General features: G+C 43.7%; 1 protein-coding gene across 2 annotated transcripts in view; it reads left to right on the top strand.

The window, feature by feature from the left end:
• HMCN2 (hemicentin 2) overlaps positions 1–20,989 on the top strand; it is a 192,247-nt gene extending 171,258 nt beyond the window's left edge. Inside the window, exons 75-90 of one of the 2 annotated variants that reach the window (XM_073559477.1) lie at positions 4,456–4,626; positions 4,712–4,882; positions 5,225–5,374; positions 5,489–5,626; positions 5,760–5,881; positions 6,001–6,238; positions 6,432–6,491; positions 6,593–6,712; positions 6,995–7,129; positions 7,614–7,727; positions 8,182–8,307; positions 17,349–17,477; positions 17,582–17,899; positions 17,996–18,115; positions 18,426–18,552; positions 19,736–20,989. In XM_073559477.1, the coding sequence (XP_073415578.1) occupies positions 4,456–4,626; positions 4,712–4,882; positions 5,225–5,374; positions 5,489–5,626; positions 5,760–5,881; positions 6,001–6,238; positions 6,432–6,491; positions 6,593–6,712; positions 6,995–7,129; positions 7,614–7,727; positions 8,182–8,307; positions 17,349–17,477; positions 17,582–17,899; positions 17,996–18,115; positions 18,426–18,552; positions 19,736–20,096 (2,600 nt within the window). In that variant the 3' untranslated portion in view covers positions 20,097–20,989. The remainder of the gene's footprint in view (positions 1–4,455; positions 4,627–4,711; positions 4,883–5,224; positions 5,375–5,488; positions 5,627–5,759; positions 5,882–6,000; positions 6,239–6,431; positions 6,492–6,592; positions 6,713–6,994; positions 7,130–7,613; positions 7,728–8,181; positions 8,308–17,348; positions 17,478–17,581; positions 17,900–17,995; positions 18,116–18,425; positions 18,553–19,735) is intronic. The other variant, XM_073559478.1, reaches the window with a different exon arrangement.
• The last annotated feature ends 1,715 nt before the right edge of the window (positions 20,990–22,704 follow it).

Below are 22,704 nucleotides of genomic sequence, written 5' to 3'. Positions count from 1 at the left end.
GGAGGAAAAATACACTCTCTGGTTGCCTCCACACGACCAGGAGGGGGCGGCTTCTTCAATGGTATGGAAGATTTGGCGTGAGCCCCGCGGACTATACACCAGTCTGCTCACCACAGGGATGTACCCCTTCACCTCGGGGAATACCAGGCAGCTCCGTGGGGCACCAACTCCTCCCACCGGCCTGGGTACCTCCGCATGCATGAGCAAGTCCCGCTCAGCAGCAGCGACTCTAGGGGCTTTTTGCCAGACTGCAGCCGCCATTTGATTTTCTGGCGAAGCCAAAAGGGAAGGCCCCAGACCCTGATAACTACTGCTGCAGCGGCTCTAACACACCATGCCGCTCCTCACTCACCTCAGTGAGGCCCGGCAGCAATTACTCAGCGGTCTCCACATGGCCAAGGCTCACCAGAAAGGAAAAAAAAATTGGGTTGGTGATAATGTCAAGGTCACGTGAGTCTGGATGCAGCGAGTACCGCAAGGCGAACCCATATGACACACGTGACCCTGGATACACCGCCTCCAGTTGGGCGAATTTAAATAATAAGACGTGCAGCTGGATACACCGCCTCCAACTGGCGAATTTAGGTATTACACGTATTTATACAATAGTCTGGAAACCCCGCCTCCAGTAAGGCAAATTTAAATAATAAAGGGGAATCTGGGTAACATTAACAATGGTGGGCCCTGCGATAGGGAATAGGAACGTGGAGACCTCCTGCACTCCCCTGAGCCAGAGTCCCTGCACTCCTAACGTTCCCTATGCCGGTTCCGCACCGGGCGACACACGCGTACCTTAACCCCTGACTCGCCCTGCACCTAAACCTGTTGTGAGTTCATTTTTCCCTTCATCATTGAGGTCTGATGAACTCCCTCCTCTGGTGAAGGAAGGTAGTGAGACTGATTACCAAACACCTGGGCAGCTAGATGATAACTGGGTGGCTGGAATTGAGGACTGGATATAAGGCTGCCGACGCCCTTCTTCCTGGCTGGTGATTTTCCTGCTGGATTCTTGGAGACCAGTCTGATTCCTGCGTCTCAAAGCTAAGTTTTTCTGCTCTGCTTTGTACTCTTCAGTTTTGTTTTTGTTTTGTCTTGTTTTTTGGGATTTCTGCCATCCCCGGCCGGGGGTGAGCTGAATTCCATTTTTGTCTCTTATCTGTTGATCCTTTGCTCTGTCTTCAGAATATACCTGAGTGCTGATATAGTCTTTTGAAGCCTAGCGACTTCAGGGCCTGTTTTTCCTATCAGCCGGTTGGCTCATTTTGATAGGGTTTTTGCGGATGGCAGACAGCAGCTTTCCTATCCTGTCCTATGTAGTTAGCTTGGGCCCCATCATTTGCTCAACCTATCTTTCTATCTGTGTTAGTGTTTTCATCTTGCTTCACCGTCATTATATGCCTATTGCTTTGGGGTCTGCTCTGGGGCAGTTTAGTTTTTCCCCTTTCTGTCTTTAGGCTATGTAGCTCTCTGGCTGTGATCGAGGGGTCTAGGGCAACGTAGGAACCCCCCACGGCTACTGCTAGTTGTTGTGGATAGGTTCAGGGGTCTGCAATCCGATAGCTGCCAACCTCTCTGGTTTTTCTGGACTTAGCTGGTATTTTGTTTTTTCCTCCTTCGATGACTCATCATAACATAAACCCTCACTAGGGAATTGGTCGGTGCAGAAACTAATCCCACCACTGCACTAAACACACACAAGGGAAAATGACAATACAGGGGAACACCACTTAGCTTTGCTTTGTTGCATACGCTCCTAGCAACAGAGCCACCACCTGCGTGTATCTTCTCCTCCACCCGGATCCATCACCATAACCGGATCCATCACCATAGTGCAGTCTTGGAGCAGAGTCCACCTCCAGTTGCAGCTGCCCAGTAAACGGAGTCCCAAAGATGAGTCCAGCTTCTGCCAAAAAGTCCAGCATGCTTGAGTCCAGTTTTCAGCAACCAAGTCCAGCATGCTGAGTGCAACTCTCACCATCGTCACCACTCCACCAAGCCATGCAAGCACCTCCTGCTGACACCATAAACTGCGACTCCACCACGCCACACCAGCCCTCCATGCAGACTCCATAGCTGACTCAACCCCTCTGGCTGGGCTGCCCAGGACTCTCATTCAGCTCCTTCTTTCACCCAGGCTTCCTTGAGAATGACTAACTCACAATATCACCAACAGTGATTGAACACACCTGGCACTCTTTTATAGAGCCTAACACCTGATTTGTAATTAAGTGCACATTAAACCAAAGAAACTAAAGTGCACTACCGCTCACCACCACCGAGGCAACTTAGAATGAACAACACCACGTGTAATAATTCTAATGGCCACCGGGGCCAATCACACCACTTTGGCACCAAGCCAAAGGAAAAAAAGTTCACTTTGTCCATTTACTTGTCAGATCCACCTTGGATCATGACAATAACAAAAAGAAAAAATCACATAGACCTAGCATGCCGCAAAAAATGTGTCCGTATATCAACATAATTGTCAAATGTTAAACCTCCAGAAAGTACAAGGACAAAATTGAAAGATCACACAGGAATAACATTTTAAATGAGGCCAATACTCCGAATACGTCCGTGCAGAATATATGAATCAATGCAGATGTCATAATGCAGGATGATAAACCTCCATAGGGTACCATAAATAGGTATGGAATCGATTGGAACTAGCACTCCTAAAAATAATAAAAATAAAAATAGAAATTAAAAACAAAGCTAATAGTCACAGATAGAATTTGACTCAGAAATAGCCGTACAGAATCACAAAAATGGAACAAAACTAATATGCTCGTTCAATCCGTGGGGGTGAAGTGTATTAAGAGTCCAGATCCAGCTGGATTCTATCTGGGCCAAACTCTGCGACGTTCTACCCCCCCGAAGAGTGACATCAATACAATCAATGCCCCTAACTCGGAGAAGGGAGGCATCGCAGGAGTGACACAGCCAAAAATGCTGCGGGATGGTTTTTAGGGAAGATGCATCCTTGTGGTCGACTGCTACTAGGATGCCTAGAACATGTTCCCTTACGCGAACCTTAAAGGGACGCGTGGTCAAACCGACATAGATGAGTCCACAGGGACAAAAGGCAAAATATATGACATTACTAGTATTACTAGTAATACTCTTCCTAATGTCATATGTCCTAGATCTATCGGCATTATGAAAAGTATTACATCTCTCTATGTTAGGACATGCTACGCAACGACAACAAGGAGTACACCCTCCCCTACGGACTGCAACACTATCCAGAAATGTTGGTTTGGGATTGCCAATATAATGGCTTCTAACAAGAAGATCGCGTAAATTCTTAGCACGTCTGGTAGAGATAGCTGGTCTCTCAGATTTATTTTGAAAGAATTGGATCAGCTCTAAGTATTGGCCACGATTTAGTAAGAGCATCCCTCACACGAGCAGATTGGGGATGATAGTCAGTGACAAACCTTACTTTGTCATCAGTTTGTCGCACATCGGATTTATATAGCAAGTCATGTCGTGGAGAATGTTTAGCATGATTATAGGCTTGTTTAACCATGCGGCGGCTATAGCTGCGTTCATAAAATCTCCTTTTAAGATCCTCTGCTTGAAGTTCAAAATCAACATTAGTGGAACAAATTCTGCGAAGATGCAGAAATTGCCCCGTGGGTACGGATTGGATCACGTGTCTCGGATGTGCAGAGGAGACATGCAACAAAGTTTTTGTAGAAGTTGATTTTCTAAATATATCTGTTTGTAGGACATCCTTACCGTCGCGTTTAAGTGTGACATCCAAAAATTCGACCTTATTGATGTCATAATGATAGGTAATGCGAATGTTTAAATCGTTACTACTTAACGATTGCATAAAATCCTGAAGAAGAATCACAGAACCCTGCCAGATCCTGAAAATATCATCGATGTACCGCGCCCAAAGGAGAACGCGGTCCATCGACGAACCATGATCTGACAGGGAGAGGCCCCTCTCCCACAGCCCCAGGAACAGGTTGGCATAGGCGGGCGCAAAGGAGGCCCCCATAGCTGATCCCTAGAGCTGCAGGTAGAAGGACCCCTTAAAAGTAAAAAAATTATGTGTCAAAGTAAAATCCAATATCTCCAATACAAAATTCTGGAGAGTACAGGGGAGATTAGACATACTGAGGTAATATTTAACAGCTTTAAGGCCGTCAGACGTCAGTGTCTGTTGCGGAGGTTGCCTTGACGATATGTTAATGTCTTAACTCCGGATTGGCATCTGATTGGTTCTGGCCCGCTTTTTATACCTGTCACTCTCTGTTACTTCACGCCCCTGTGGTCTCTGATTATACTGGAAACCATGATGCATCCCCCATTGCACAACTAATGCCACCGGGGACCAGCAGACCCCGATTGACTAGTGGGGTTACATCATGGCTGGCATTGTTTTAGCAGTAAGTGCTGTATCTGTGATAGAATTTGAACTTAGTCTTTGTCGTCTTCCAGTTAATGGCGGCTTCTCCGAATGGCAGGAATGGGGTCCTTGTACTAGAACCTGTGGCCAGGGCATACAAGAGCGAGTCCGCATGTGCAATAACCCACCTCCAGCCAATGGAGGGAGACCCTGCATGGGGAGAGATGTGGATGTGAGAGCTTGCAGCCTGCCTCTCTGCCCAGGTACCGCATGCTGCAGTGAGGACACGCACTGCTGACCTGCCCCTGATTGATTTGTAATGTAGGGGTTTCTTTCCTTGCCTCTCAGTGGACGGAGGGTGGACTGGTTGGACCAGTTGGTCTCAGTGTTCGGCGTCCTGTGGTGAAGGATCCAGACAGCGTACCCGATGCTGCTTCTCCCCGCCACCACAAAATGGGGGAAAATCCTGTTTCGGAAAGGACACAGAAACAGTGACGTGTCAGCTGCCACAATGCCGAGGTATCACAGACATTATTAGGGATAGATAGATAAGAGAGAAACTGATCCAGCCACCATGAAAAAAGGCCTATTTTCCATTATCGCTCTCCTAATAAATAGATTCTTAGAAGCCAAGAAGCCACCTGAATATGTCAGTGTTTCTGCAGAGGGAGAGATGGACACTCCTGTCTCTTACCATTGAGCGCACATTCATGTTTACCTGCAGGGATGTACCATGTCTATGGATGTAGGCAAGAAAGTTTCCATTTGCTGGCAGAAAGCAAAGCTCTTGTAACAATGAACACAAAGTAAATTAGAATGTCAAACTCTTCTCCAGTCAATGACTGCTCTTCCCTTTCTCAGCTGTTGCCTCTCGGGTTCGCGCCAGTCTAATTGGCATCGTTAACGATCAGGACTTTGGACTCTCGTCACTCAGCGCCAACATGACGGAGAACCCACATGCCCGAGTCACCACAATCAGCAGCAGCATTGAGAACATCCCTCCTTCCATAGGTGAGTGCAGCCACCACTATGTACAAACCTACTGAGCTGCAGACATAATGCTGCTCATCCAGATATTTGCCTTATTTCCACAAAGACAGTAATATGTTATATGTTACCGTCCAGGACCCCTGATGAAAGTGCTGGTTTCCATGATTGCCCCCCTATATTGGTCTGCCGCATTCCCCTATGATGGCACCATTAATGGTTTCAGCCTCACGAAAGGAGTTTTCAAGAAAGAGTCTCAGGTGGAGTTTGGGACAGGTAAGACCTCAGCCTCCATTGGAACCCGTCTTTATGGGGGCGTTCTTTCCCTACACAGAGCTTTAACATACAGAAAATCCCTTTAAGTCTTCCCCTGGCATCAATCATGAGATAATTTCATCTTGTGCTTCAGGTGAACAGCTCCGGATCACGCACATTGCTCGAGGGCTGGACTCTGACGGGACCCTGTGGTTTGATATAGTGATTAATGGATTTATACCGGAGTCTATCGCCTCTTCTGACATCGTCCTTCAGGTAATGGCGATGCCATAAACTCAAGACCGTGGGCTGGCGGGAGAAAAAAAGCATGATCTGGGCCTGTGCTGTATATTTAGGATGGTCTCCTGACCTCCGTATGTCGGTCTGTACCTTAGGAGTTCACGGAGACCTATGTGCAAACAGGCGCGGGACAGATCAATGCCTGGGCTTCACCAACCTACACCAAGGACGGCAGTGTTCTCTCCCTCCGCTGTAACCACACGGTGGAGTACAACTCACCCCTGGGCCGCCAGATAAAGAACGTCCAGAGGCTCCACGTTAGCTCCCTCCAATCCTCATATATTCCTGAACTGGAAGAACTGCAGTTTCAGCTCACAGCTTCACTTCAAGGAGGTTAATGAGACGCAGACTTTACTTTTTGTTACAAACCTTTTTTTCTCTTCCACATAATTTCTCATTTAAATGCACCTGCAGTGTAAAGAATGGCAGTTTTCATTCTAGTCATCTTTATATGTATCCATGTAAGTAAAATGGAGTCAGTATGACTTAATATTCGCAGCTCACCCCTTGTGTTCTCATCTTCCAGGACTGAATGGTGGAGCGTGTCCTGCCGGCTTTGTACTGTCCGGAGACTCCTACTGTACTGGTAAGAGCTTTATATACAGAGATGATGGGTGTTGTCCTACAACCTGTACCCATCATCTGGACTAATCTGAGGCCATATTAATGCTGTGCCCTCTCTCCCAGACATAGATGAGTGTGACCTCCGCCGGCCATGCTCTCACATCTGCCAGAATACTCTGGGAAGCTTCTCCTGCTCCTGCCCCGCGGGTTACACTCTGGCACCGGATACCCGCAACTGCCGAGGTGGGGAGATATACATCTACTGGAGACCACATATGGCTGGCCCATGATAGGAGCCTAATAATCTCTGCTTGTTGTCAGTGAATAGAAGCTTCCTGTCTGCACATGTATACATTGTAATGTAGGCTTAACTCCCGCTGGATGAGTGTTATTCACTAACAGCAAGCAGAGATCTCATGTATGGAAAGGAACTCAGACAAAATCTATTGGGGGGAGGTATTATAAAATGATCTTCTTGTATCTGATGTTTTTCTTCATTTTGCACAACTTTTTTTTTACTTCCAGATCTGGATGAATGTAGACTAAGAAGTCACCAATGCCCCTCCGGCCAGGAATGTATCAACACACCCGGATCACACCGCTGTCTTCTGCGCTGCGGACCTGGCTTTCGACCTAATGCTGAAGGGTCATCTTGTGAGGGTATGAACCAGCCATGAAAGGGGCGAGATCGGACTTAAATGAGAATAGTATGGAAAGTGGAAGAAATCATATAGTTCTTCTTTGTGCAGAATTGTCAATATTCCGATGGTTAGGAACTTGCTGTCAGTGAATGGAATTATTAATGGATTACATCACTAGGCGGATGCCATCCTATTGACCCAGCAGCCGAGGACATTGCAGCATCAGAGCTCTCTCTTGTAATGAGCCCTGTGCTTGTGTGACAATTAGATTTATTTCTTAGTCTTGTGATGTAAAGAAGAATGTTCCTGTTCACTGACAGCAAGTAGAAATGTTGATCATGCAAAGGGATTTAACTGCAAAATGTCTTAGATTCAATGAGAGATGGCGGGTTGACATTTTGCAACTTTCTAAGTTAGAGGGGGGCAGAAATGACGATGGCGCTACGCCTGGCGCTGAGGGACCATCATGTCTGATTGGTCTGTACTTTTATTATTTCTTCTAGATGTGGACGAGTGCATCCAATCATCTCCATGCCAGCAGAGGTGCTTGAATACGATTGGCTCGTACCACTGTGCCTGTGACCCCGGCTTTGAGCTGAAGGGCACCCGGTGTTTAGGTGAGGGGGATCACGGGTTCCCACACCAAGTTTTCTGGTTTCATGCAAACAAAATGTCTTGCTGTTAGGGAATAGCAACACTTGTTTCTATCCCCACTGATGACTGGCCTCTTCTCAAAGCTGAGGGTTTGCTACAAATCTCTGTGATGTAAACACATCAGCAGCAGAAATCTCTCCTGTCCTGAGGGTTTGTTTCAATGTGTCAGATCACAGAGGATTGACTGGACTGGGTGCAACTGTAACAATCCCTCAACTGTGAGTACAATCAAGTCAGACTGGTTTTCAGCCTCATGGTTCTGGTTCCATTTCACATTGATTATTTATATAAAACTGGAACACCATTTTAATTTTTATTCTGAATCACCTGATGCAGAGTGGTGCTAATGGATGAAAGATGATTATTATGGGACGGCATGGCCTCTGTGATCTTATGTGATGTTGTCTTTGCTGTCAGATATCAATGAGTGTCTACGAGGAGTCTGCCAATCTCAGCAACAATGTAAGAACACCGTGGGCAGTTACCAGTGTATCGACAGCTGTCCAACGGGGACCACACGAGCCGAATCTGGAGCCTGTAATGGTGAGAGGAGAAAACTAATACATGTACTCTCTGTGGACCATGGAGACCAGATCAACTGGGGCATAAATCAGCTACAGCTGGAAAAAATAATTATCTCCCCCCAATGTAAATTTGGTTTATTGGTAAAATTTACAATCTTTCTGTTTGTAATATACCAATGAAACAAGAACAATATAATTATCTGAGCAACTAATAGAGTAAGTGATTTCTTCAAATTCAACACAAAAATGCCACTTATAATGACACGCGCATGACCAGTGTAGTAAAGCACCCCTGGCTGTTGTGACCTGCTGCTCCTCTGGCTGTTGTGACCTACTGTCCTTCTGGCTGTTATGACCAGCTGCCCTTTTTGATGGGCAGGAAGTGGAGGCTCTCACCAGCTGCCACTGGATTCCTGAGGAGGCCAGCACTAAACACTGTTGTCTTCCGTGTCCAAACTCCCAAGATGTCACTTCTACTGTCCCAAAGGCAAAAGAAAAGTTGCCTCAAATTTGCTCAAAGCACATATATAACCACAGAGGTTCTTGGATTCTGTTCTGGGCAGCAAGGAAACAAAACTGTAACTTTAAAGGCTTATTGATCAATGGTGGGAAGGAGGAAGAATAAAGGTTAAAACACCCTGCATGACAAGATGGATTGAAATAAGTATAAAAAAATCATAAAAAAAGCAGGAAGCTTTTATTCTGAGGACCTCCTATCAGAACAATGATCCCAGCACCTCATAGTATACAAAGGCTCGGTGTTAGAAGAAGTCCTGGCAGATTCTGGAGCGACCCTCAGTCACCTGACCTGAACCCCATGGAAATTCTTTGGTGGGATGTGAAGAAGGAGGCGGCTGCAGATCCGGTAATATTAATTACCTGGTTGCCATCACCCATGAGGAACGGGCTGAGATTCCTCAGGAAAACTGCCAAAAGCCGGTGTCTGGAAATGTATCCCATCTGCAGCAGGGTCTAACAGCCAGAGGGGCAGCAGGTTATAACAGCCAGAGGGGCAGTAAGTACTAAAGATGTTGGTCATGAATGGGAGAATAATCCCAATACTGAGGGAGTTGGTAACATTGTGATTTTTTGGGGGGGAATTTGGAGAAACTGCTTGCTATATTATCTAAAGGGAGATTGCACTGGCGCTTAGAACTCCGTATCTGCCCAGCTGCCTACAGTAGTTTGATTATCAACTGCCTCCTGTTACCTGGGAATAAACGTGTGTAAAAATTAAATTGAAATACAAATTGCGCTGCAGGAGGAATAAAGAGATGTACACTACAGAAATATATATGTAATTGCCGTGTTAATGTTGTGCTATAATTGAATATAAAGGGGAGGGATACAATGTCTGTAATAGGTGCTGAATATGCAGTGCTTTCTGGTATACCACAATGAACTACAGAGAACAGGCAAAAATATGCTGCACTTCCGTTGGTAAATGGGTTAAAATATTGCGAGCCAGTATCACTTTTGTGAAATGGTGAAACTAGCGCTGGCAATGGTGGCAGGCAGTGTCACCGATCCCCCGCTATGATCCTGATATACAGACCAACAATCTGCGGAATCGGCGACGCTGCCTACCACCATTGCCAGCTTCACCATTTCACATCAGTGACACCGGCTCACTATATCATTGGGGCAGCACATTTATTGTTCTATTGCACCATACAGATCCAACTATATTTTTCACCCTCCAATAAGACCAGCGCAGTGCACCAACTGTTTCACCGCACTGCACGGATCCCAACCTAATTAGTACCGGGACAGCAACATATTTTTTCCTGTTCTCTGGCATTCATTGTAGTATACCTGTAAGCACGGCATATTCAGCACGTTTTAGAGACATTGTATCCTGCCCCTTTATATTCCATTATAATACATATATAAATATATTTCTTTTTTTTTCTGCATGTATACATCTCTTTATTCCTCCTGCAGCACTGTTTGTATTTTAATTTAATTTTTACACAGCTTGTTATATTATGCTCAGCAATTTCCATTTTTCTTGTTTTATAGGTTTACTGCAAACAGCAGAAAGTTTGTAAATTTTGGTAAAAAAAACTAATTTGTGTACAATGAAGGTGGTGGGTAATTATGATTGCAACTGCATAATCCATGACATAATGCTAGAGACTACCTGCAGTTACCACTAGAGGGAGCTCACTACATACGGTACTTATATACTGCTCAGGCAAAAATTAGAAGCCCACTGCAAAATTTTCAGTTTGTCTGATTTTTCTCTTTATAGGTATGTTTTTGAGTAAAATGTAAATTGCTCTTTTATTATTATTTGTTATAAACTACTGACAACATGTCTTCGAATTTCCAAGCATTAAATTTTGTATTTATTTTCAGAAAACGAGAAATAATAAAAATAACAAAAAATGCAGTGCTTGCAGACCTCAAATAATGCTAAGAAAACAAGTTCATAATCATTTAGAAACAACAATACTAATGTTTTAACTCAGGAAGAGTTCAGAAATCAATATTTTGTGGAATAACTATGATTTTTAATCACAGTTTTCATGCGTCTTGGCATGCTTTCCACCAGTCTTTCACACTGCTTTTGGGTGACCTTATGCCACCCCTGGTGCAAAAATGTAAGCAGTTCTTCTTAGTTTGATGGCCGGTGACTATCCATCTTCCTCTTGATTACATTCCAGAGGTTTTCAATGGGGTTCAGGTCTGGAGATTGGGCTGGCCATGACAGGGATTTGATGTGGTGATCCTTCATCCACACATTGATTGACCTAGCTGTGTGGCATGGCGCATTGTCCTGCTGGAAAAACCAGTCCTCAGAGTTGCGGAACATTGCCTGAGCAGAAGGAATCAACTGTTTTTCCAGGATAACCTTGTATGCGGCCTGATTCATACGTCCTTCACAAAGATTAACCTGCCCAATTCCAGCCTTGCTGAAGTATCCCCAGATTATCACCGATCCTCCACCAAATTTCACAGTGGGTGCAAGACACTGTGGCTTGTACGCCTCTCCAGGTCTCCATCTAACCATTAGACGACCAGGTGTTGGGCAAAGCTGAAAATTAGACTCATCAGAGAAGATTACCTTTCTCCAGTCCTCTATGGTCTAATCCTTATGGTCTTTGGCAAACTTCAGCCTGGCTCTCCTTTGCTTCTCGTTGATGAAAAGCTTTTTTCGCCCTCTGCCGCTCTGTAGCTTTGTTGTCCCCAATGTCTGCTGCTTGACCTTGTTGTAATGGACTGTCATCTTAGAAATTTTAAGGATAGAGACAACTTGACGCTCACTGCATCCCTCTGCTAGTAAAGCCAGAAGTGAGCCCTTCTTTTCCTCACTCAAGACTTTTCTTTTCAACTGCTTTGGCATGATTAAAAGTTATTTTTTAATTCCTATTACTTTTGGGATATCACTAGCACCTGTTTTGCCATCCAGCTTGTCATATTGCAAGAGGATTGTGAATACCACAGGAGGTTTTTTTTTATACTTTCCTCCGTTAATTAAGATTTGGTTCAGGTGATCACCTAATCAGAAGCACATTAAGTAGGATGAGGTGTACGCTGGTTGGGACTCAACTGACACTGGAATGGAATGGCTGTCAGACATGTAGAGAAGCTCATTTTTATAAAACTGTGCAGTGGTCTCTTAATTTTTGCCAGAGCTGTATATATATATATATATATATATATATATATATATAATACACTGTATATATACATCCAGCGTTATGGGAGCTCTCCCTGATGGTGACCACAGGAAACCCAGGTTTATCACATATTAGTTTCAGTCTGTTTTGCTAGAGGGCCCCATGGCTGAATATACAGTTGTGCTCAAAAGTTTACATACCCCAGCAGAATTTTTGCTTTCTTAGCCTTTTTTCAGAGAATATGAATGATAACACCAGAACTTTTTCTCCATTCATGGTTAGTGGTTGGGTGAAGCCATTTATTCTCAAACTATTGTGTTTTCTCTTTTTAAATCATAATGATCACCCAAAACACCCAAAGAACCTTGATCAAATGTTCATATACCCCATTTCTTAATACCGTGTATTGCCCCTCTAACATCAATGACAGCTTGAAGTCTTTTGTGGTAGCTATGGATGTGGTTCTTTATTTTCGCAGATGGTAAAGCTGCTCACTCATCTTGGCAAAAAGCCTCCAGTTCCTGTAAATTCCTGGGCTGTCTAGCATGAACTGCGAGCTTGAGATCGCCTCAGAGTGACTCAATGATATTGCGATCAGAAAACCGAGATGGCCACTCCAGAACCTTCATTTTGTTCTGCTGTAGCCAATGACAGCTCAACTTGGCCTTGTGTTTTGGATCGTTGTCATGTTGGAACGTCCAAGTACGTCCCATGCACAGCTTCTGGGCTGATGATTGCAAATTTTCCTCCAGTTTTTGCTGAAAACATGCTTCATTCATCTTTCCTTCAACTTTGAACAAGTTTCCTGTGCCTTTGTAGCCCACACATCCTCAAAAGATCAGCGATCCACCTCCATGTTTTACAATAGGAATGGTGTTCCTTTCATCATAGGCCTTGTTGACCTCTCTCCAAATGTAATGTTTATGGTTGTGGCCAAAAGTGCAATTTTGGCCTCATCACTCTAAATGACCTTGTTCCAGAAGTTTTGAGGCTTGTCTGGGCTGTTTTGCGTATTCTAGGTGAGATACTTTGTGGCATTTGTGCAGTAATGGCTTTCTTCTGGCGACTCAATCATGCAGACCATTTTTTTTTCAAGTGCCTCCTAATTGTGCATCTTTAACGGCCACACCGCTAGTTTTCAGAGAGTCCAGTATTTCAGCTGATGTTGTTTGTGGGGTTTTCTTTGCATCCCCAACAATTTTCCTGGCAGTTGTGGACGACATTTTTGTTGGTCTACCTGAATGTGTTTACTTGTTTTTACAGAGCACCTGATTTTCCATTTGTTAATCACAGTTTGAACGCTGCTGTCTGGCATTATCAATTCCTTGGATATCTTTTTGTATCCTATTTCTGTTTTATACAGTTCAGCTACCTTTTCCTGTAAATTCCTTGACAATTCTTTTGCTTCCCCCATGACTCACAATCCAGAAACATCAGTGGCTGGATGAAAGATGCAAGAGTCTGTCTGGATCCCAGAAACTCGCTCATCTTTTACACACACACACACACACACACACACACACACACACACACACACACACACACACACACACATTATAAGCAAACAGGTCACAGGTGAGGATGTTACCTTTAGTAGCCATTGAAACCCATTTGTGTCTATTTCTGTACTTGTTATCAAGCTCAAATCACCAGGGTATGTGAACTTTTGATCAGGGTCAGTTGTATATTTTGGATTGTCTTTATGATTTAAAAAGAGAAAACACAGTAGTATGACAAGAAATGGATGGAGAAAAAGTTTTGGTGTTTTCATTCATATTCTCTGAAAAAAGGCAAAGAAAGCAAAAATTCTCTAGATCCTTCTGAATCCTTTCTCTTTCTCCTCTAGTGTTAGCTATTCCTCCTAGTTTTGCATCATATTCAAATTTGATTAGTTTACCTTCAGTTCCCTTATCTAGATCATTTATAAAAATGTTGACCAACACTGGGTCCAGGACAGAACCTTATGGTCCCCCACTTCAAACACTCTTCCAATTGGTATTGTACAAATAGTAATGCTAGCACATAATTAGCAGCTGCCCAGCAAACATAGCCCATCATGTTATTCATCAGTTATTACCAAGTTAATTTGTCAAGCTTTGTTTTCCATTGTAAGTCTGCTTTCCATTACTAGTCCTAAATTAACTTGGTAGCAACTGATGAATAAGGCTGGGTTCACATTGCGTTGCTGGCAATACGCTGACGGTATCCGTTACATAGCGGCACTAGCGCTATGAAATGGATGCGTTAACGCCGCCATTGCCCGCAATAACAGTAGTGCATCCTAACGCATGCCAAAATCGGCATGCGTTACTTCATGACACACCCTCGAACGCGGTCTGCAGCGTCCGAGGGTGCGTCGGGTCTAACGCACAGCATAGACCTGTATGGGCTAATGCACGGTAGCGCATGGTAACGAACTGCTACCATGCGTTAGCGCATACGTTAGCGCCATGGTCACAAATGATGTAAAAAATGACATCTGCGTTAAAGCATGCTCTAACGGATCCGTTAAACGCAATGTGAACCTAGCCTAACATGATGGGCTATTTTTGCTGGACAGCTGCTAATTATGTGCTCGCTATGTGCTAGCATTACTATTTCTATTTACTAGTACTATACATGTATGTCACTTTCCAGTATTATGGTACTAAGCATTAGCATCTACAGTGCCTTGTGAAAGTATTCGGCCCCCTGGAACTTTTCAACCTTTTCCCACATATCATGCTTCAAACATAAAGATATCAAATGTACATTTTTGGTGAAGAATCAACAACAAGTGGGACACAATTGTGAAGTTGAACGAAATTTATTGGTTATTTTACATTTTTGTGGAAATTCAAAAACTGAAAAGTGGGGCGTGCAATATTATTCGGCCCCTTTACTTTCAGTGCAGCAAACTCACTCCAGAAGTTCATGGTGGATCTCTGAATGATCCAATGTTGTCCTAAATGACTAATTATGATAAATATAATCCACTTGTGTGTAATCAAGTCTCCATATAAATGCACCTGCTCTGTGATCGTCTCAGGGTTCTGTTTGAAGCACAGAGAGCATCATGAAGACCAAGGAACACAACAGGCAGGTCCGTGATACTGTTGTGGAGAAGTTTAAAGCCGGGTTTGGATGCAAAATGATTTCCAAAACTTTCAACATCCCAAGGAGCACTGTGCAAGCGATCATATTGAAATGGAAGGAGTATCATACCACTGCAAATCTCCCAAGACCCGGCCGTCCCTCTAAACTTTCATCTCACACAAGGAGAAGACTGATCAGAGATTCAGCCAAGAGGCCTATGATCACTCTGGATGGACTGCAGAGATCTACAGCTGAGGTGGGACAGTCTGTCCATAGGACAACAATCATTCATACACTGCACAAATCTGAACTTTATGGAAGAGTGGCAAGAAGAAAGCCATTTCTCAAAGATATCCATAAAAGTGTCATTTAAAGTTTGCAACAAGCCACCTGGCAGACACACCAAACATGTGGAAGAAGGTGCTCTGGTCAGATGAAACCAAAATCGAACTTTTTGGCAACAATGCCAAACTATATGTTTGGCATAAAGGCAACACAGCTCATCACCCTGAACACACCATCCCCACTGTCAAACATGGTGGTGGCAGCATCATGGTTTAGGCTTGCTTTTCTTCAGCAGGCACAGGGAGATGGTTAAAATTGATGGGAAGATGGATGGAGCCAAATACAGGACCATTCTTGAAGAAACCTGTTGGAGTCTGCAAAAGACCTGAGACTGGGACGGAGATTTGTCTTCCAACAAGACAATGATCCAAAACATAAAGCAAAATCTACAATGGAATGGTTTACAAATAAACGTATCCAGGTGTTAGAATGGCCAAGTCAAAGTCCAGACCTGAATCCAATCGAGAATCTGTGGAAAGAGCTGAAAACTGCTGTTCACAAACGATCTCCATCAAACCTCACTGAGCTCGAGCTGTTTGCCAAGGAAGAATGGGCAAGAATTTCAGTCTCTCGATGTACAAAACTGATAGAGACATACCCCAAGCGACTTTCAGCTGTAATTGCAGCAAAGGGTGGCACACCAAAGTGTTAAGTTAAAGGGGCCGAAAAATATTGCACGCCCCACTTTTCAGTTTTTGAATTTCCACAAAAATTTAAAACAACCAATAAATTTTGTTCAACTTCACAATTGTGTCCCACTTGTTGTTGATTCTTCACCAAACATTTACATCTGGTTTCTTTATGCTTGAAGCATGATATGTGGGAAAAGGTTGAAAAGTTCCAAGGGGCCGAATACTTTCGCAAGGCACTGTATTTTTGATTGATATACCAATACCTGCTACAACAATTTCTGCACTAGCACTTTATATATACTTATACTGTCTCATATAACATTATTACATACAGTATATACCATATACTGTATATTAGACAGGTTGAGTGATACTACCATTGATGTAGTTGTACGCATATAGATCTACCATTAACTACTATACATATAATTCTATTTGCTCATTGTTGATAATGGACTTTTCTATCTCTGGGTGTGCGGCCCTGTTTTTAATAATTTTTAAATTTGGAATTTTGTATTCATAACATTGGTTTGTGTTCATTTGTTGTCCCCTGATTCAATAAAATATATTTATATTTCACTGAATCCGTGTATATGGGACTTTATGGTTGGTTTTCTCCCCCTCCCTGCTCTTCATTTTTTTTCAATAATGATAGTATGAGATACTTCATCAAATGCTTTGCTGAAGTCAAGATATACTATATCTACTGCATTTTCCTGATCCACCCAGTCAGTGATTCCATCATAGAAGGAAATTAGATTATTCGGGCATGACTTGTTTGCTACAAACCCATGCTGGCTCTGGTTAATTACTGTATTCTTATTCAAGTGCTTGCATACATGCTGTTTAATAATTTGTTCAAAGATCTTTCCTGATATAGAAGTAAGGCTCACAGGCCTGTAATTTTCTGGCTCCATCTTCTTTCCTCTTTTGAAGATAGGGGCAACATTTGCTCTTCTCCAATCTTCTGGAACTTCTCCTGTTCTCCAAGAATTTTCAAAGATTATGGGAAGTGGTTCAATCATTTCCTCTGCTAGCTTCTTCAGTACCCTAGGATGAAATTCATCTGGACCTGAAGACTAGAATTAATTTATGTTAGCTAAGTGTTCCCTCACCATCTCTCTGTTTATGGATACTGTGGATTCTTTTATTCCTTCGATGGCACCTTGAAGACCAGTTAATGTTACATTTAGTTTCTGACAGAAAACAGATGTAAAGTAGGAATTTAAAAGTTTGGCCTTCTCAACATCATTTTTGCCCACTTCACCCTTTTCATCCTGTAAAAATCCTATAGCATCTTTGACTTTTCTTTTGCTTTTGACATATCCCCAATGATACGTCCACCATCGGCAATAATCTTAAATTCTCCTTTACTTCCTCAGATGTAGATGAATGTCGCGATGGGTCCCACATGTGTCGCTACAACCAGCTGTGTGAGAACACCGTGGGTGGATACCGCTGTACGTGTCCTCGGGGGTACAGGACCCAGGGTGTTGGGAGGCCTTGTCTAGGTAGGTGTAGTTATGACTAGGACTTCAGGGGGATTTAGGATTTTTGGGGCTTGTGGTTTTGGAGAATGTAAGAAAATGAAATATTCACTTTTCTTTGCACACAGATGTTAATGAATGCCAGCAGGTGCCCAGACCCTGTGCATACCAATGCCAAAACCTCGCCGGCAGCTACAAATGCCTGTGCCCACCCGGCAAACAGCTTCTGGGGGATGGGCGCTCATGTGCAGGACTGGAGCGACTCAGCAATAGTTCTGCCATTGGTCTCACGGAAGCCCAATATGAGCGGCCAGTCACCAATGGACGTATTCATGGGAACAACGTGTACACCTGGCTGTCCTACAGCCAAAATGGCAACCTGATCGGCCAAAACAGCCCAGGCCGGTGCCCACCAGGATACGTCCGCAGGAATGGGGCTTGTACAGGTAAACTGGGAGATGTACCGCCATATATGAGCTGTGAGCAAATAATGATTGACGTGGGTCACAGGTTAGGAGTCATGCTCTGTTCCCTTCTTACAGATGTAGATGAATGCCGTCAGCGCAGTCCCTGCCAGCATGAATGCAGAAACACAGAGGGCAGCTACCAGTGTCTGTGTCCGTCAGGGTACCGGCTGTTGCCCAACAACAGGAACTGCCAAGGTAAATGCCCCCCCCCCCCCTGGAAGCCAAAATCCTGGGTTTGCCCAGAAACATTGCTGTATATTACAGAAAAGTGGTCTAGCACAGAGTATAGCAGGATATATATAGGATCATAAGATTAAGAGATGGGGGAGCAGGGTATCCAGCAACACAAAGCATTTCAGGAGAAGAGAGGTAATCGTGAAAGGTCATACACTGCAAATTCCATAATGGATGGAGCATTTCAGGAGAACAGAGAGTTTCAGGAGAACATAGAGTTAATGAAGGTAGCGTGTATATACTATTTTATGATCTTTGCTTCTCCCTCCAGATATAGATGAATGTTCCGAGCAGAGAATCAACTGCGGAGCCAACCAGATGTGCTTCAACACCAGAGGAGGCTACCAGTGTCTGGACACCCCCTGCCCTGCATCCTACACCAAGGGCCCCAGCCCAGGGTAAGAGCCACATACAATCCTCATACATCGTGCAGGAGCCCTGCTCGCGAAACCCTGCAGATATGTCTATTCCTATTTATGATTTAGAGCCTAGAATGTGTAGTCATTTATATGAAACAATAGGCTATAAAAGCCCAGAGCTGCATTAATAATTGTGCAGGCTTCAGAACTGAAATCTCCCAGCATTCCCTGCATGTTCAGTGTATGCACAGAATTTGCTCTGGTAATGTGATTTCTGGGAAATGTCATCTTTATATCAAGTTAAAAATTAATCTGATCTGGTGTTATTGGAAACAGTTGGTGAGCTTGTGGGAAGACACCCTTAATAGATGGCAGAATGAGGATTTTAGCTCTGAAGTACAGTATAATATACTTAAAAGATCAAGATCAGTAATGTTATAAACGTACACAGTGACTGCACCAGCAGAATACTGAGTGCAGCTCTGGAGTATAATAGAGGAGGTAACTCAGGATCAGTACAGGATAAGCAATGTTTCTACACAGTGACTCCACCAGCAGAATAGTGAGTGCAGCTCTGGAGTATAATACAGGATGTAACTCAGGATCAGTACAGGATAAGTAATGTAATGTATGTACACAGTGACTGCACCAGCAGAATAGTGAGTGCAGCTCTGGGGTATAATACAGGACGTAACTCATGATCAGTAATGTAATGTATGTACACAGTGACTGCACAGCAGAATAGTGAGTGCAGCTCTGGGGTATAATACAGGATGTAACTCAGGATCAGTTATGTAATGTATCTACACAGTGATTGCACCAGCAGAATAGTGAGTGCAGCTCTGGAATATAATACAGGATGTAACTCAGGATCAGTACAGGATAAGTAATGTAATGTACACAGTGACTGCACAGCAGAATAGTGAGTGCAGCTCTGGGGTATAATACAGGATATAACTCAGGATCAGTAATGTAATGTATGTACACAGTGACTGCACCAACAGAATGGTGAGTGCAGCTCTGGAGTGTAATACATGATATAACTTAGGATCAGTACAGGATAAGTAATGTAATGTATGTACACAGTGACTGCACCAACAGAATAGTGAGTGCAGCTCTGGAGTGTAATACATGATATAACTTAGGATCAGTACAGGATAAGTAATGTAATGTATGTACTCAGTGACTGCACAAATAATTGCATTGTTCCCTCCTTCCTTAGGACATGTTATCGCCGGTGTCTAACAGACTGCAGTTCAGGTGGCCCCTATACTTTGCAGTACAAGCTGCTGACTCTGCCTTTTGGGATACCTCCAAATCAAGATGTTGTTCGCCTCAGCGCCTTTTCTGAAAGAGGTGTTCACCAAAACCAAACAACATTCACTTCGGTGGAGCAAGATTCAGGCAGCCCCTTTGCGCTTCGTGATGATGGAGGTCATGGTGTCATCTACACCTTACACTCTCTGGACACTTCAGGGATTTACCGAATAAAAGTACAGGCGGCATCTCACAGCGAGCAGCAGGGGTTACGGTATCAGAGCGTTTTCATCATCTTCATCTCTGTCTCTTCATATCCTTACTGATCCCAAGGTCACCACCTTGCATGATCAAGGACATACTGAACTGTGGAGTCCACTGTCCATATACAGCAACCTCCCTCCATGTAAAGACTAGAGATGGACTATAGTTTTTTAATGTTATACAAAGTGCCAGTAGTAATAAGGGAACCTATAAGGTGCTGGCCCTCTCCTACCAGTCATTGAGAGTATGTGCCAGTCATAGGTCTGGGGGCCAGGCACCTCCCTGTTGCAGACCAAGCTGCCCTCCAATGATGGCTGACATTTGGTGCTATAGTAAATCCTGCATTCGGAGCCTTGCTACACAGTGACGGAGGATGATTGTACATAAGTGAGTTTAGCTTCATGACACACGGAGCTCTGTATGCTGCACAGTGCTGACATCTGTGCCTCTCTCAGGGAGTCTTATGAGGTCTGATCTTTACTGGCTTCTATGTCTTGTAATCCACAGGGGTGTGCACACGGGAACCCAAAAATCACAATAAGATCCCCTGATGGTACACTACACCTGAAAGGAAAGGGGAACCTGACAATTTTGGCCCTGTACGTAATCCCATAACCCTGTGTTTGCTTATGGAGCTCTCTTTTTATGTAGGTGGTCTCTATGCAGGCTTATAGGAAACAGAGAACTTGCCCCCTACTTATCATGGGTTTCCTCTATTGTTTTCCTGCCCCTGGGACCCAGTGCAGAAAGGGACCCATATGTTATATTCTTATAGAATATGAGTACGAGGGCTGGGCACTACTTCAAATCGGGGCACAAGGTGCAGGAGAGGAATTTTTTTTAATAATGATATCAAGGATGTGTGGTATGAGGCTTCTGGATAATACTTTTCATTATTTACTGATGGTTTATTTATTTGCTATGTCCCAATAAAGTATTTTATACGATTTGTTAATTGAATCTATTTAGATTTTATTTTACAATCATTTTCTCCATTTATGACCAGAGAAAAATGCATTTTTTTCTGTTTCCACTTCTGCAAGCTAAAGATATTGACCCATCTTCAGTATTGGCTACCGGGACCCTCGTCATCATTGCTGACCCATTATGATGTGGGTGAAGTGGTATTTAATCCCCTCAGATTGCAGGGTTCAGAGACCACGGCAATACTTGTTCTTAAAAAAGTGTTTGCTGAGCAGCAAAGCTCCCGGCCTCATTGGCTACCGTTATATTTCCATGGTCTTATCAGTTGTCATTTTTATGGCTATGTGTCCAATCGCATCCGAAAGCCGCTTTCATATTGGAATAAACGTTGGTGACCAACTGATTAGTTGTGCATGTGAGTGGAGTTGAAAACGCCGGATCCAGCGCACGATTGGTAAAGTTTGCACTGAAGTCTGATGGAAAGTGCTGTGGAGTTTAGTTAAAGTTCATTTTTGTCCCTGAGCACATGGCAACTGCTCTTTTCTCCTACAGTTGAGCTAAGAACATTCTTCAATCTCTTATTCTCGTTGATAAAGTGGCTGCATTTTTGTATCGTGTCTGGAACACGCAGTCTGTGACCTGCATCGGTAATTGCTGCTTTTACTATAATGGCAGAACATAATGACGCCTCTTACTATGATTGCCTTGTAGAATAGCAGCTGTTATGGGCATGAGAAGAAGACTTGGACGGCACACAGAGACTAGAGGGGAAATCATCACGAATAGTGTTCTGGGCGCTGAGGCGGCGCGTTTCTGAGATCTTCCTGACCAGTCCCTGAAGGGGAGAAAACGGGGCAGTTGCCCGCGGCTCTGCTTTCTACCTCCTAACACTGAAGTAAAAAAAATCTTTGCTTGCTACTAGAGTTGAGCAAATTTTGCAAAATTTGGTTCTCATTACGATCGCCAGCGAATATTGTATTTTCAATATCCGCCGAACATCATTGGAGTCAACGAGACTATAGAGTTGAGCGAATATGTTCGGAACTGATTGACAAACATAAATTTGGCACGAATAGGGTACCAAAATTTCACGAATATGGCAAATTCAAATTCGGTGATACTTTCCGAACATATTCGCTCAACTCTCTTTCCTCCAACCATTGGTGTACCAGAGAGGCAGTCCCAGATTGCTGCTGTGGTGGGTGAGAACGGAGGCAACAGTAAAAGGGTCCTCTGGGCACTGGAAAAGTTTACCTGAGCATAAAGTATGGTCGCATAAAAAAAAACCTGACTATATATGTTCCAAATCAAACACAAACAGACAGATGACACTACAATAAGTAGATATATAATGCGTCATCAATCAATGAGACTTAAATAGCGATGAGCGAGCGTGCTCGTGTGCTAATATTTGTTAGACGTGCAGCCTCGAACATAGTGTCCAGACACGCCGATGATACTTTATTAGCACACAAGCATGCTCTGATAAAGCATTGTCCGAGCACGCTCACTCATCACTAGTCTTAAATGTGTCAGATCAGGGTTGACAGGTAGGGAACCTAAACCTTTCCCTATTACTCTCCATTATTAATTTCCCTTCCTTGCATTGGAGGTTGACACCCTAAATCGAGCACACCAGTTGTGTCACCACGCTCTTCGTCGTCTCACCTTGATTAACCTTAGATGACCCTAGATACTAATAACCCCTCACAGGAGAAAAGAAAAGGAAAAAATCTTTCATTTAAA

The sequence above is a fragment of the Dendrobates tinctorius genome, unplaced genomic scaffold (genome assembly GCF_039654945.1).
Source record: "Dendrobates tinctorius isolate UK_male_01 unplaced genomic scaffold, ASM3965494v1 ptg000013l, whole genome shotgun sequence".
Taxonomy (NCBI): Eukaryota; Metazoa; Chordata; class Amphibia; order Anura; family Dendrobatidae; genus Dendrobates; species Dendrobates tinctorius.
Note: the sequence above shows the minus strand (reverse complement) of the source record. Positions and strands in the feature narration are given on the sequence as shown.